The 14,318-nt window shown below is 36.5% G+C and overlaps 2 protein-coding genes across 3 annotated transcripts in view; one reads left to right on the top strand and one right to left on the bottom strand.

Annotated features, from left to right (window-relative positions):
• Positions 1-7,904, bottom strand: part of LOC145670399 (uncharacterized) — a 44,685-nt gene extending 36,781 nt beyond the window's left edge. Inside the window, exon 1 of one of the 2 annotated variants that reach the window (XM_081739031.1) lies at positions 7,761-7,904. The gene's annotated coding sequence lies outside the window, so the exon portion shown is untranslated. Of the gene's footprint in view, positions 1-7,261; positions 7,705-7,760 lie in introns of those variants that run through there. The other variant, XM_081739032.1, reaches the window with a different exon arrangement.
• Positions 7,905-7,920: 16 nt separating this feature from the next.
• LOC145670400 (nudC domain-containing protein 2-like) overlaps positions 7,921-14,318 on the top strand; it is a 42,939-nt gene continuing 36,541 nt past the window's right edge. Inside the window, exons 1-2 of the mRNA XM_081739033.1 lie at positions 7,921-8,119; positions 11,375-11,585. Coding sequence (XP_081595159.1) covers positions 11,385-11,585 — 201 coding nt within the window. The 5' untranslated portion in view covers positions 7,921-8,119; positions 11,375-11,384. The remainder of the gene's footprint in view (positions 8,120-11,374; positions 11,586-14,318) is intronic.

Below are 14,318 nucleotides of genomic sequence, written 5' to 3'. Positions count from 1 at the left end.
CCGGTAAACAAAGTATTTCTATCCTTCCGCTTGTTACAAATACGATTGGCTAGTGATGTATCTCTCCCACTCCTCACGGGGAGGAGCAAATTATACACGTGCATTTTAACAATACTGTCTTGTGCTGTCCAGATACTTAGAGCAGCAGCAAAAAAGAAAGAAAAAAACTCGAAAGATTGAAAAAAATATTTGAATTTTCCTGGTAAACAATTGTTGCTTAGTGAGTAAGGTTTACTTTGTTGGTGTTTCACAACACTCATTGAACCGGGATTCATGCCAGCCGTCTTTCAGGTTTGAAAGCAGCACACACGTCCACAACTGAACTGGCGCCGTAATTACTGCGCACGCTTAGTGTTTATTTCTATTGTTTAATTAACCACACTTCATTGCAGTTTAATTAGATAATCCGTATTATATTTTTGTCATTTATAATAACGTAGCAGTTTTATATGGAGCTTCATAGTGAAAGTAATAATCAAATCATATGAACTATTTTGCGGAGGATTACAAGCGTCGGTAGGCAAACAGCAAATCAGCGAGATTTAGTTTCACGTGGCTATGTTTACCGCAGTTTAGAGCTTAGACCGAACAGGGTTTAAATAGGATTATTGAAAATACCACGAATAACATTTGTGAAGCCATATCGTTCGTAAATGCTGTTGTATCGGAAGTTTCCTCCTACAATATGGACGAAATTCTTTGTGTGTCAAAAGCAATGGTGTAATATCATCTCCAAATAATAGATGATCAAGATTGAGAGATGTTACAGAGAGAAAATAGTGCAAAATATTAGAGACAGGATCGATGACGACTATTAGGCTCTGGCCTCATTTCAGAATACCAAGCTTTCCCTAATACTGGATATATCTCTGGGAGACATTTCTTTTGATTAGGATTAGGAATTAGATTTCCGGGCTTCCAGCATTTATGGCTATGTTAACCCGTCACGTATGAAGGATGATGTTCCTCGGCGATCACACTATCCGACGAAAGAGAAAGAAGCGGCCTGGAACCTGTATATTAGGTACCATCCCGACATTTGCTTGGTGTGAAGGAGGAAAATCCAACACTCAGGAAGGTGGCCTGTAAAAGCTTTTACGCTTTTTCGACCGAGTGTCCTCACCGGGAATCCAATCCGTGACTGCTCGCACTAGACATTTCTTTTGAGTACATGATTCTACGATAACTACCAGATCTTTCGTGTATGCAATTTCTGTGTGAACTCGTTTCTGATGATCAGAAGAAACCGATGTTTCCATTCTTGTTCCCCGTACTGAAATTGATCTTACCCTCACCTGTTCACACAGCATCTGTGGAAAGGTCATTTTCCATGATGATCTGAGTTTTGTGTACTGAGCGGGCTCGATTTTCACCTGATCATGTGAACACATGATGAAACCCTCGATCAGGGGTCCGAAGATACCTGACGTAAGGGAACAGGATGATGAGGATCTATATAACAACTTCATATGAAAATCATACAATGAATAGCAAAACTCAACGCGCCGAGCGTGCTACCTCCTGGATGGTGTAGGAAAATCACGTAAAAAACGAAAATTACTCAAGCACTGATTAATTTAAGCTTCACTGTTAAACCATCCACTTATACATATAGGCTATGACAGAGTTTGGCAGCTTAGTCTTCCCTGTTCCCGCCACATGCTGTCATCACAACACGTACAGATAACACTTTAATGGGAGTTAAGGTAGTAAACAACGGAACGTTAAAAACTATCAACATGGTTAAAGTATAACGAACTTTATCTCAATAATCTGACAGAAACCATTCATTTTTTTTCTTGGTAATCATATGACCTTTCTGTAAAACCTTTCGGAATTTATGTAGGTCGAAAATTAAACTGGAATGTACACTCATGTCCAAAATAATTGTCGCATATGTATAACTGTATTCTTGTAAATATAATTTGATAATGATTTTGCAGGGTACTTTTAATACTGATACTATGTATATAATCGGGAAATGTATATTTGTGGTAAATTTTATAGGAAAAGAATTATAAATATGAAAATTAGAATGAGTAAAACAAAATGTTGCTAAATGAACAACAGAATTTTATTTTCATTTTATTGTTCTCATTTATTGCTCTTTGGACATGAAATTGCCCACATACATGTTTTTGCCGATTATACATATACTAACATTATAAGAAATACCGGGCGAATTCATTATCAAATTATATTCCTACAACATATTTATAAACATGCGACAATTTTGGTCGCGAACTAAGGACAGCAGTTACTGAAGCCGTGTTTCTTACAGCATATTATCCTTCTTTTTCTCTATTATTTACAGGAGCCGCGGTGGCTCTGTTGTAGAGCGTTCAGTTCTGGTGCATAGTGGTGGTTCGATCTCAGTTCGCGCCAAGTGAACTTTGTGGTGGACAAACACCGTCTGCGTGGGTTTTCTCGGAGTTCTCCCGTTTTCTTCCACTTTCCTCATTCCACCATTTCATTCATTTCTCATCATAACCGTCTCCTTTAGCCCAGCCGGCATAATCGTGGGACGTAAAACTTTCGTAAGATTTCATATCATTTCATTTACTATCATTTACAATACAATATATAGTTGTAGGGTAATTCACCGGGTCCTCAAACTGTCTTGAAATGGAAGAAGAAAGCTATAAGAGCAATAAAGGTTTGGTAAATACTGTATCATGTAGATCATTCTTTACGCAAATGTAGATCATGACAGTTCCTTCTTTCTACATTTATAGATGCCTTTAGAGAAAATCAAGATGTTATTGCAATACTGTTTACTCCTATAATGCAAGACAAAGACGATTTATATACCCCACATGTTACCCAACAACCCAAAGAAGCTATAAAATATACTGGTATGAAATTGTCCAGTGTATTACCAGTATCTATTCGACAGATGTGTAATGTCTATTTTCAAAACCATTTAAAGCATTTTTGTAAATAATTCTATTTATAGTATTAATGAATTTGAAGTATAAATGATAACAAATAATCTGGGTTTTGCATAGGTATTATTAACGCTGTCGGTAAGGATTCAGCTCTTTGGTCTAGCCTAAAAGGATCTGAGCGATTGGAACGGAATTTGCAAAATTCATAGCTTTTTGGCCTGCAATTAAAACGCGAAAGAATATCATTTTCTACTTACAAACACAAAGAAGGATGTTCAAATCGGATGAAATTTGCAAAACTTATTCTGTCTAACGTCCTGGGAACAATATTTTTTCTATCAATATTTAGAGGGAGCAGACCCTCCTTCTTGGCTAGACCCTAGAGCCAAACCATATGATTTCATGGGAGAATATGCACCCTCTAAATGAGGATAAAAGAAATGAAAAATTACTCCTGTTCCCAGGACGTTAGATGGAACAAATTTTGCATGTTTTATCCCATTTGGACAATTTTTTAGGGTCATGCCGACACCCTCTCTTTGTATGTGCAAATCGAAAATGCTACTTTTTTTTTCGCGTTTTAATTTTAGGCCGATGAGCTATGAATCCTGCAAGTTTCGTTTCAATCGCTCAACTCCTCTTAGGCTAGACCCAAGAGCTGAGCATTTACCACGCTGTCTATTGAAGCATCTGTTGTTTAATGACAATAAAAATTACTCTCTTCTACTTTGTTTATCAATTCTTCAACCCTTTGGCATGACAATACCTTGCCTTGAAAGCTTGCCACGGTTTTTTTATTGCTGAAGTTCGTGAACCTTCTAGAGTAGTTTTTATGGGTGTATTTTTCTGTCTATTAGAAACACAGGGTGAGCCCAAGTCCTTAGATACCCTTATAATTTGAAGCCGGAAGGGAATAAGTGAAAAATAAGTATGCCAACTGGTACTGGGTGAGAGACCGCAACTTTTGGGATATATGTCGATCATGCATTCAATCCGATTTTTTTAAATAGAAAGGGGGGCATGTGGCATACTAAATAACACTAGCTCAAGCTCACGAATGCAAAGTTTTTTTTTTTTTTTTGTTTTTTTTATATATATATATATATATATATATATATATATATATATATATATATATATATATATAGCGTTGGATAGTTCGGGATTTGTGAAGGATTAAAGGTGGAAAATGAATTGAAATTGACATTTCTCTTTGTTGCAGGTGATCTAAAATGGGTTTGACAAAGGCACAGAAAGTTATATTCGGGGAACGCAGTTACCGAGCAACTGCAGATAACAACAGACAGCACATACACAGAGAAGCGGTATCGCACATGTGATGACCAAATTCCAGGAGACTGGCTCTCTTGAAAATAGGTCATGTAGTGGGCGACCAAAAACTGTCACCACTGAGGAAAACAGCAACGGCGCTGACAGCATCATTTGTGAAAAGTCCTAAACGCAGTACCCGTCGTGTATCATTGGAATGTGGAGTAAGCCAATTATTCGTGATCCGGATAGTGCACACCTATCACTGGCATCCTTACAAGCTGCAATGCTACATAAACTTAACGAGGGTGTGACTGATTGCCAGTTAGAGTTCTGCATGTGAGTTACCGAACAACAGGAGCGGGATCCTTCGTTTCCGAAGGGCATACTGTTCAGCGATGAGACTTACAGTACTTCACTTTGAACGGGAAAATTGATCGGCATAACTGTCGATACTGGTGTGACGCAAATCCGCACTGGATTGATCCGAGTACAGAATAGTCCAGAAAGGTAATGGTGTGGTGTCGCATATGGGACACCAGCATCATTGGGCCATTTTCATTATCAACACCTTAGCGGCGCAACAGTAAATGATGCTGCTGCAGAATCTTGTGTTTCCTTCCATACTGAACGCAGACGGCAGCTTCCTATTTTATTTTCAGCACAATGTTGCACATCCCCTCCAACCCCCCAGGGTTGGCTGGTTTAAACCAAGGTGGTTTAAACCATGGTTTAAACCAAGGTTTAAACCAGCTGGTTTTTTCAAAAAAACCAACTGGTTTAAACCAAAAAACGAAAAATGTTCGTAAAAGTGTAAGTGTTTGTAAAATCTTGATGAACACACATTTGTGGGCTATCACGTTTCACTCCCGTATATTATTCGTATTATATTCAGACCTAAATTCCCCATTCATTACTCAAAAAGATTATACTACAAAAGCAACTTTTTTAAATATAAGTTTATAAATGTTTGTTTTGTGATTTTTTTGTAGTTATTATTGTTGTGTAATTGCAATCAAAGAAAAATTCTAAATATTGTTTCGTTTCAATGTTTACTATTGATAAAATACATCGAAATGGCATACTTTTGTGTGTGTGTGGGGAGGGAGTCATACAGACCCCACGAGAGGCATTTAGTGAAATGAGAAGTATCTTTGGTATATATTTATGTATAAATGAGTCTGAGCCAAAGTGGACTCAAATAATTCGTATCTTTATACACTTTTCTTACTGATATGCATATTAAGTCGTTGTATTTCTTTAATTTGGACCAATAAAAGTCGTTGTTAACTAACTTGAACTAAATTAGTTCTTCTGTACTCCGTAGTACTTCGAAATTGTCCATATGTAATTCTGTATAATGGTTTCACTTGTGCAACTGTGTATCTTTTTGTCCTTCTGAAATGACTCTTGATAGTTATATTAAGAAACATGTAAAGATCAGTACAACGTATTTTTATCAGGATTCCTTCGTGAGTGAGTCGGCAGACGTATCGCATTTGTGGCCAATTAGTCCTGGTTCCGAGTTCCAATGGAGGACAATTTCTCTCGGATGTAACTCGAGAAGCAGTTTTTATTCCGCTTTAAGCTTATGTGACCCCTTCCAGCATAACCCGGTTGTTGCATAATAACATCAAGGCGAAACAAACTTATTTCTGTCCATATATGATATGAATATATAGAGCAAATTATTTAAACCAAATAAACCTGGTTTAAACCAAAAAAAACCTGGTTTAAACCAAAAAAAAACGGTTTTTTTGGTTTTTTTAATAAAAACCATGGTTTTTGCCAACCCTGCAACCCCCCCACATACACTATGGAGTAGGTGTGTGTGAATGGTTAGACGCACAACTTTCAAAGAAGTGGTTTGGTCGCCGTGGTTCCATGGAGCGGTCACAGATCACCTGACCTAATGTCCCTTGATTTTTATCTGTGAGGGCATCTTAAGCAGAATTCGAAATTTGAGGCACGCATCCAGCACGCCTGTGGCCAAATTTCATCCGACATTCTCCTCCGTGTGGAGAGTGGTTTCAGCGACTAGTTATATAAGTTACAATGGATGGACACCACATAGATTATGTGTTGTAGCATGCACTTGAGAGGTAATTTGCCAAATTTGAAAAATCAAACTCCCGAATCTTTCAACATTAACAAAACAAAAACAAAAAAAAAAAAAAAAAAAAAAAATTACACCACTCCATTCGTGAGCTTGAGCTAGTGTTATTTAATAATTTCACATGACCCCTTCTCATTGAAAAAATTCAACTTAAGTCCAAGATATAGCTTTTAAGATGGTTGCCATGATCGACATACACCCCAAAAGTTGCGGCCTCTCACCTAAAATCAGTTGCCATACTTACTTTTGACCTGTTCTCTTCCATTCAAATTATAAGGGTGTTCAAGGACTTTTGACTCACCCTGTATAATTTCGTTTAAGTTACATTGTTATTCATGTATCAATATCGAAACACCTAGTAAGAAAGAAAAACACTGAAAATTCTGGGAAAACCCCTGACCAAGTCAATTGTGATGAACGAGCGTGTTGTCGTCCCACAAAGCCATTAAATCGGTGCTTAAAACACGTATGAGTGGAAGGTCTATACGCGAACCTGAAATCCTAATTAAGCTTTAAACTCCTTGACTCCCGATATGGTCAATTCCAGAAATTGGACCTGCACCGGTCAATTCCTCGCATTAAACTACATAGGAATCTTTGCAAAATTATTATAACTATTTAACCTGCACCGGTCAATTCCTCGCATTAAACTACATTGGAATCTTTACAGAATTATTATAACTATTTAAAAGAAAACTAAGTACACTTTAATAACTTGTTTCATCAAAGTTAAATAACAAATTTCATATCATAATCCCAGACGTATTTTTTCCCCGAATTCCGTACGTTGTGCAATCATTTTTAATCCTTCGTCAGAACTACCGGCTAAATAACGATTTTACCAATAACTCCTGAAAACATTGGTAGGTAACCACAAAAATATATTCATTTATGCACTGTCATGAAAGCAGTTTAAATCGGCGTGATGCAAAATTGGTTGTTAAAAGTCCATCACTAATCTGATTACAAAAACTTCTTGAAATACTACCTTGCACTACAATTTAAGGACAATGTTCGTGAAAAATATTTGCCTAACACGTTTATACGGAAATATCATAGTCTTTTATGATGATTTCTACTTTATTGAGCCTTAATCATTCACGCCGATCGCTGTTTTAATTTGTATTGAAAGAGTTAACATGAAACGCACGGACTCACAGACACGCACAAAGGACTTAGTTAACACCCGTAGTGGTCCTTTGTTTGATCAATATTTCAACGAAAAGAACATATTAGCTAAGATAGAAACTAGTTTATATCAAAAAGAATGTTAATAATGTTTATTTCTTTAGCTTAATTATAATAATTATTTATTCAAATTTCGCGCATAGTTAAAAAATCATTTTCACTTTGGAAAACTTAAAGGCAAGCCATCTCTGTTGACAAATGACAAGCGGGTGCAGTTGCAAGGTCACTCTTTCGTAGTTTAAAGTTTCTTAATTAAATGGCAAAATGTGTTTGTACGTTATGTTCAGTAAACAACTTACCTTATAGGAATGTTCCCTGTGTGAATTTTCAGTTCTTCTTTTACAAAATGAAGTTCAACAACGATTATTAAGCACAAATAATAACATTCTCTATAACATTCATAGCAAAATATGACAACAATGCCTCCATTAACCGGAAATGGTTGATGAACGCTGACAGAGGGCGACACAATGTGAAAACAAATGAAGTACGGGATAGACAAATAAGATTAAGGAGCGCGAATCACTGACAGAAGCCAATAGAAATTAATTTATAGACATTCTTAATAGAAAACTGAAATCAAAGTTTAAATTTTTCTTGCAGTGATCAAAGAAAAAGGTAGTTGCTGTGGCTTAGTGCAGTGCTTATAGTGTGCAAGGTAATATTTTCATTAATTGTGTGCCGGTTTTGGTTTCATCCCTTATTTACTTTCTCTTTGTATTAGCCAATTTGGTCTAATTAAATTACAATTTACCAAACAAATATCGTAAGGTAACTTGTTAGAGTCATGTTTCGTTTAGTTTTACGAGCTTTTGTCTACATACAAATTATTTTACATATATTTTCTTGCTAGTCTATTATACATTCTAGTCGTATCAGCGCATTACCAAATAATAATTGCGTAAAGAATGTTAATAATCCTGCAACTGGTATACCTTAAAAGCGAGGTGCAGATCTAGTTTTGGTGCACCACATTTTGGTAGATTTACAGGTAAAATTCAAACCTTCGTATGAGAAGACATGTTTATAAGGAACAAATTAAATACGGCGTATTTTAGGTTGACAAGTTTAGGGTTAATGATGTAAAATCAGTATAAGTGCTTTACGACGGATAAAATAAGTGAATGGATATGAAAGATAGTTCCATTAGATGCTATTTTCCACCGGCGGCATATATCTGCACAGTGTACAGAGGCTGTATTTTATTTTTGCAAATGGAGCGTTAGTAGTGTCAAACCATGACAAGTGCTATTGAAACTTGTATCATTGCCAAAAGCCACTTCTTTCTACTATCCTTGCTTGCGTGTATACCCACCATCACTGACGCGCCTGTCCCCTTCGAACGCAATATGCAGGTGCATCAGCTTAGCCCCGCTCTGACTCAATTAGCATTTGTGCATTTTAGTGGCCACCTAGCAGAGATTGGTTTGTATTTTTTCCGCTTTAGTTTTTATACTACACATCTGGAAGCCGTTTTTATACGCAAATCGTAAAAGAATTAGCCAGAGTGCACTTCGAGCAGAACATTCGTAAGGACCATGCCTAAATAAGCCCTGCGGAGTTTCTAACCCTCCTTTGCTTACTGTCGCTCTCTCAGCTGTTTCGTGAAGTAAGTGACACTGACGATCTTATATTTGCAATATTGGGGACGAAACTAAAAAACACCGAAATATCACTTGTTCTACTCAAAGTGCATTCTTACCAAAAATTGTAATTTTTCAACAATTACTTCAGGTAGCTCCCTTGAATTTTATCTATGCTAAGTGAGATGTTTTCATGTTGTACAGTGGAAACCTTTTAGGGGATAATAGGAAGGAAATTAGTGAAAGAATTGTAATTTTTCAACAATTCTTTGTAGTGGTACGTCCATAGTAAACCTGTACGAAAAGTGATTATTGACGCGAAAAGCATACACTAACTTGTGATAGGTCGTCACTACCAGCAACAAATGTATATATTCCCGCTCAGGTCAGGATAATGCCTGATAATGTGAAAAACAGACTCTTTCGTGAATTTTACAACATTTATGTGGACCTAAAATCAGGGTTGGCTAATTTAAACCAGCTTTTTTTTTTTTCCTACAAAAACCAACTGGTTTAAACCAAAAAAACGAAAAATGTTCGTAAAAGTGTAACTATTCGTACAAATCATGATCCTAGACAGGGTTGGCTGAAAAAACGAAAAATGTTCGTAAATCTTGATGAACACACATTTATGGGTTATCACGTTTCACTCCCATATATTATTCGTACTATATTCAGACCTAAATTCCCCATTCTTTACTCAAAGAGATTATATTACAAAAGCAACTTTTTTTATGTAGCCTTATGGATGTTTCTTTTGCGATTTTTTATAGTTTGTTATTATTGTTATGCAACAAAAGGAAAATTCTAAACATTGTTTCGTTTAAATAATATTTACTATTGATAAAATACATCGAAATGCCGTACTTTTTTGGGGAGGGGGGTCATACAAAACCCACTGGAGGCAATTATTGATATAACAAGAATCTTTGGTAACTATTTACGTATAAATGGGTCAGGGCCAAAGTGGACTCAAATATTTCGTATCTTTATTCACTTTTCTTACTGATATGCAAAGTAAGTCGTTATATTTCTTTAACTTGGACTAATAAAAGTCGTAGTGAACTGACTTGGACTAAATTAGTTCTTCTGTACTCTGTAGTACTTTGAAATTGTCCATATGTAATTCTGTATAATGGTTCCACTTGTGCAATTGTTTATCTATGTCCTTCTATCCTAATGGCTCTTGACGATTATATTAACAAATATGTAAAGATCAGTCAACATACTTTTATCAGGAGTCCTTCGTGAGTGAGTCGGCAGACGTATCGCATTTGTGGACAATTAGTCCCGTTTTCGAGTTCAAATGGAGGACAGTTTCTCTTGGATGTAAGCCGAGAAGCGATTTGGATTCCGCTTTAAGCTTATGTGACCCCTTCCAGCATAACCCGGTTGTTGCATACTAACACCAAGGCGGAGCAAGCTTATTTTTGTTCATAAAGTGATATAAATACATAGAGCATATTATTTAAGCAAAAAAAAAAAAAGGTTTAAACCAAAAAGCCTGTTTTTTTGTTTTTTTCAATAAAAACCATGGTTTTTGCCAACCCTGCCTTAAAATAGAATATCACCTATTTAGTTGTGTATCAATGTATGATTCCTAATGTATGACATGGCAATAAGTAAATAAGAGATACAAATATTAATGTATGTAGGCTACGCAGAATTATGTATATGTATAATCTCATATTTTAGATACTTGGAATTGGAATAAAAACTTAAATTCGGTATGCTTGCACGTTTTCGTTAGGGTTGCCTAAGTAAATCACCACAAATAAAAATCTCCAACTTTTAGAATGGTTTTATAGGGAATTGAAAAATCTTTGCCGTGTTATTTATATGAACATCTTCTATACCCCAAAATGTTTAAACACTTTCAGCAGGATCAGAACGATTAAATTTGACATGATTGTAACATTCCGGTATTAACCCACAGGAAAATTACCAAAAGTGAATATTTTTAGTTTTAAAGGGGTCTAAAGGGGGAAGAAGAAACCCCCATGTTATTTAAATGGTCGTTTTCTTGGGATACAAAATCTTATCTTTTAGATAGTTGAAATAGGAAAAGAAACTTGAAATTCCCTAGAATTCTGTCTTTAAGAGGTACGAGGCCGTAGGTTGAGCCAACGCGGGGGTCTGGAGGCGAAGTCTCCAGCTAGCAGAAGGCTAGTCTGAATATAAAATATGAATTCATTGATATCGGCTTTTTATCTTTCCGATGTGTGACTACGAAGGGAGCTAAAGCTGCAGAAGATATTTCAAAAAATACATTACTGAGTGATATCAGTTGAATAATTGTTTCATTTTAACGAAATTATTAATATTTTCAGAGGAAACAAAATGCCTTTGGAGGAGCTTAGTCACTTTGATGAGAAAAGTGGGGTGATTCCATGTTCAACCCCCTGGGGAAAGTGGTGGCAGACAGTAGCAGAGGTCCACATTGAAGTCAATCTACCTGAACAGACCAGAGCGAAGAACGTCAAAGTTTCCGCCAAGCCTAATTTTATTGAATGCGTTGTGCATGGGAATACAGTATTTAAGGTAAGCTTTTAAGACTTCGAAACTATACTATATATGGTTATCATAAGTACTGTAAAACGTCAGTGTCCGGCCGTACTTCAGTCCACAGCTACCAGAGTCAACATGGTAAGATGATAAGATAGAGTGTCTGCTGATATTTGGAATACTGGAAATTATTGTGTAATACTGGAGAAATCTCTTTTGAGACCCTTCAAGACATTCCACCACCTAGTCGTCGCTGTCTAATGGCCAACCACTGAAAAACTAGCTAATTCGAGAAGGAAAATAGAGGCACGGTGCCTCAGTTATAGAACGCTTACATCTAGTTCGTGGATTTTCTCGGGGTACTCCCGTTTCCTCCCACACATAGGCTTTTGTAACAACAGTAGTGTATATGTATATACAGGATGTCTCACAAGTCCCCTGACATAGGGTGACTCTGTTATTATCAGAGTTATAACAAAATGTAAGAGTGGAAACCGTCTCCAAATATGATGTTTTCAATGTAAAATGAAGGAATTTCTTGAATCGGATAAGGCGTTTGGGCTGTACACTCTTAATGCGCCCAATGTTAAATGAAAATCCAACATTGCCATTAATAAGAGGGGATGGGTGAAGGGAGAGCATGGAGGGAGGTGGATAAATTTTGTAAGAGTATGGTGAATGGAAGCATGTTTGAAAAGGGAGCTGGCCATTGACACGTTAGTGTAAAAGACAGTAACTTCATTCACTTATGTTGTGAGTCCAAGTAAGTGGCAACTTTGCATTGCCATTTAACATTGAGTACTTAAAGAGTGTACAGCCCAAACAACCGTCCGATTTAAAAAATTCCCTCACTTTAGATTGAAAACAATATATTTGGAGACGGTTGTCCCCTCTTACATTTTGTTGTAACTCTTATAATAAGGGGGCTATGTCAGGGGGCTCTTGAGACACCCTCTATATATATATATATATATATATATATATATATTGAAAAATGTTGTGTATATTGCAGTATTCTGTAGGTGAAAATCATGTAGACGGGAATTGAACCATTGACCCTTTTGTTATAAAAATGGCATATAATCTTTTGTACAGCGTTTCTGGGAGTTTTTCTTTTTAGTCTTCGATCAATAAAATGCCCTCAGTGTAGATTAGGAACAATCCCTTTCGGCATACGATGTTGCCTTGAGGTAGAAAGGATGTATGTCTTTGCTCACAGGGGCCGTAGACGGGATCAGTTATACTCCGTAGCTCATAGCAGCCCCGGGAGTAGGTACTAAAGGACACCTCCATAGCTCATGGCGGTCTCCGAAATAGGTTTTGTAAGTGAGTGATCAGCACTGGCACTGATAACCTCTTAGTCCCGTCGTATGCTTTTGGAAGGAGGACCTGTGGAAGGGTTGTCGAATTTCTTCTTGGATCTACGTCTCCTCTTCGTTTTTCCTGCAAATGTAGTTTCCTTTTGTTGTCTCCCACTGTTTCTTTACAAGTTGTAAAAACATGTGGGTATACGGATCATTGCAATATATACAGCATTTTTCTGTATAGTATATTTGGTTACTGCCCTAACACGTGCGTAAAGAAGTTCGAAAGAAAGTCATAATAATAATAAAAAAAGCAAATTAGAGATATAAATAGTAACAGATGTGTAGAGAATTGGAAATCGATATTAGACAGAAAACGTTACAAACAATATAACAATCCTTTTAAGAAGAAGAAGCATTAACAGGATTCCTACAAACTCGAAAGTCAGGGAAATTAAAGATAGTCTGGGGAACTAATTGAAAGTCAGCGGAAAATTTCAAGTTTCGTCGAACGTTTTTTTGTTTTGATATATGAAGAACACTTAAAAATCATAGAAATATTGTTAACGAAACTTCAAAACGATTTGCACGTTGCCACCGTGAATCACTGATTTATTATATCAAATCCGTCAAAGGCCCATATCTTGTGAGTGCGTGGATTTTACCACAAGGTATCTGAGCTGAGTCTATCATTGCTTCCACTTACTTATTTACGTTTCGTTTGATCCTTTTCTGTCCAAACTCCCTTCTCAGTTGTTTCACAGTTTATCTTTATTTGTATTTTGGAATTAACTAACAGCAAAGCTTGCCACTAAGTACTTAAAGTACATTGAATTCAGCTTTAAAAAAAAAAAAAAAGTGTGTACAAGTATAAAGAAAGGTCATTCAAAAAACCTTAATAGTTTTATTATAAAAGATGAAGTGTGTAAAGCCGAAATTATTTGGGCTCTTAACTCACTCCCCCCCCCCCCCCTCATAACTAAGGCTTGGGTTTCGGACATGTTATATTTTGTGAAAAACAGTGTCATTAAATTTGTGCAATAACTTAAATATTCAAGATGATGTTGCCCGATAACCAGATTGCCAAAGTGTTCAGTATTGGACCAGAAAAGGCTTTGTGTGTAATTGTTCATGGATTGGGACCAATTTTTCAGGACTAGTTGCTAGACCGCTTGAAAGCATGCGAGTTTCTTGTTACCTGCGTCGATAAGGCTTTAAATAAAGTTACTCAGAAGGCGCAAATATAGTGCTATTAAGTTGATCTGACAAAACCAGAAAATTTTATTGTTATCCAATTATCGACGTTGGATTTACAGCGAAACATTTTCTCTGACAAATAGAAACAGAGGCCGGGGAACACAGAAACTGTAATATTTACATTACTACCGCTGCATCTTCTATGATGGCCAGACTTCAATAGGGAAGTCAGCAGTACAAAGGAGTTCACGGTCTGCTTTCGTTAGAT

This window comes from Thermobia domestica, chromosome 14 (genome assembly GCF_964235325.1).
Source record: "Thermobia domestica chromosome 14, izTheDome1.hap1.1, whole genome shotgun sequence".
NCBI classification, from domain to species: domain Eukaryota; kingdom Metazoa; phylum Arthropoda; class Insecta; order Zygentoma; family Lepismatidae; genus Thermobia; species Thermobia domestica.
Note: the sequence above shows the minus strand (reverse complement) of the source record. Positions and strands in the feature narration are given on the sequence as shown.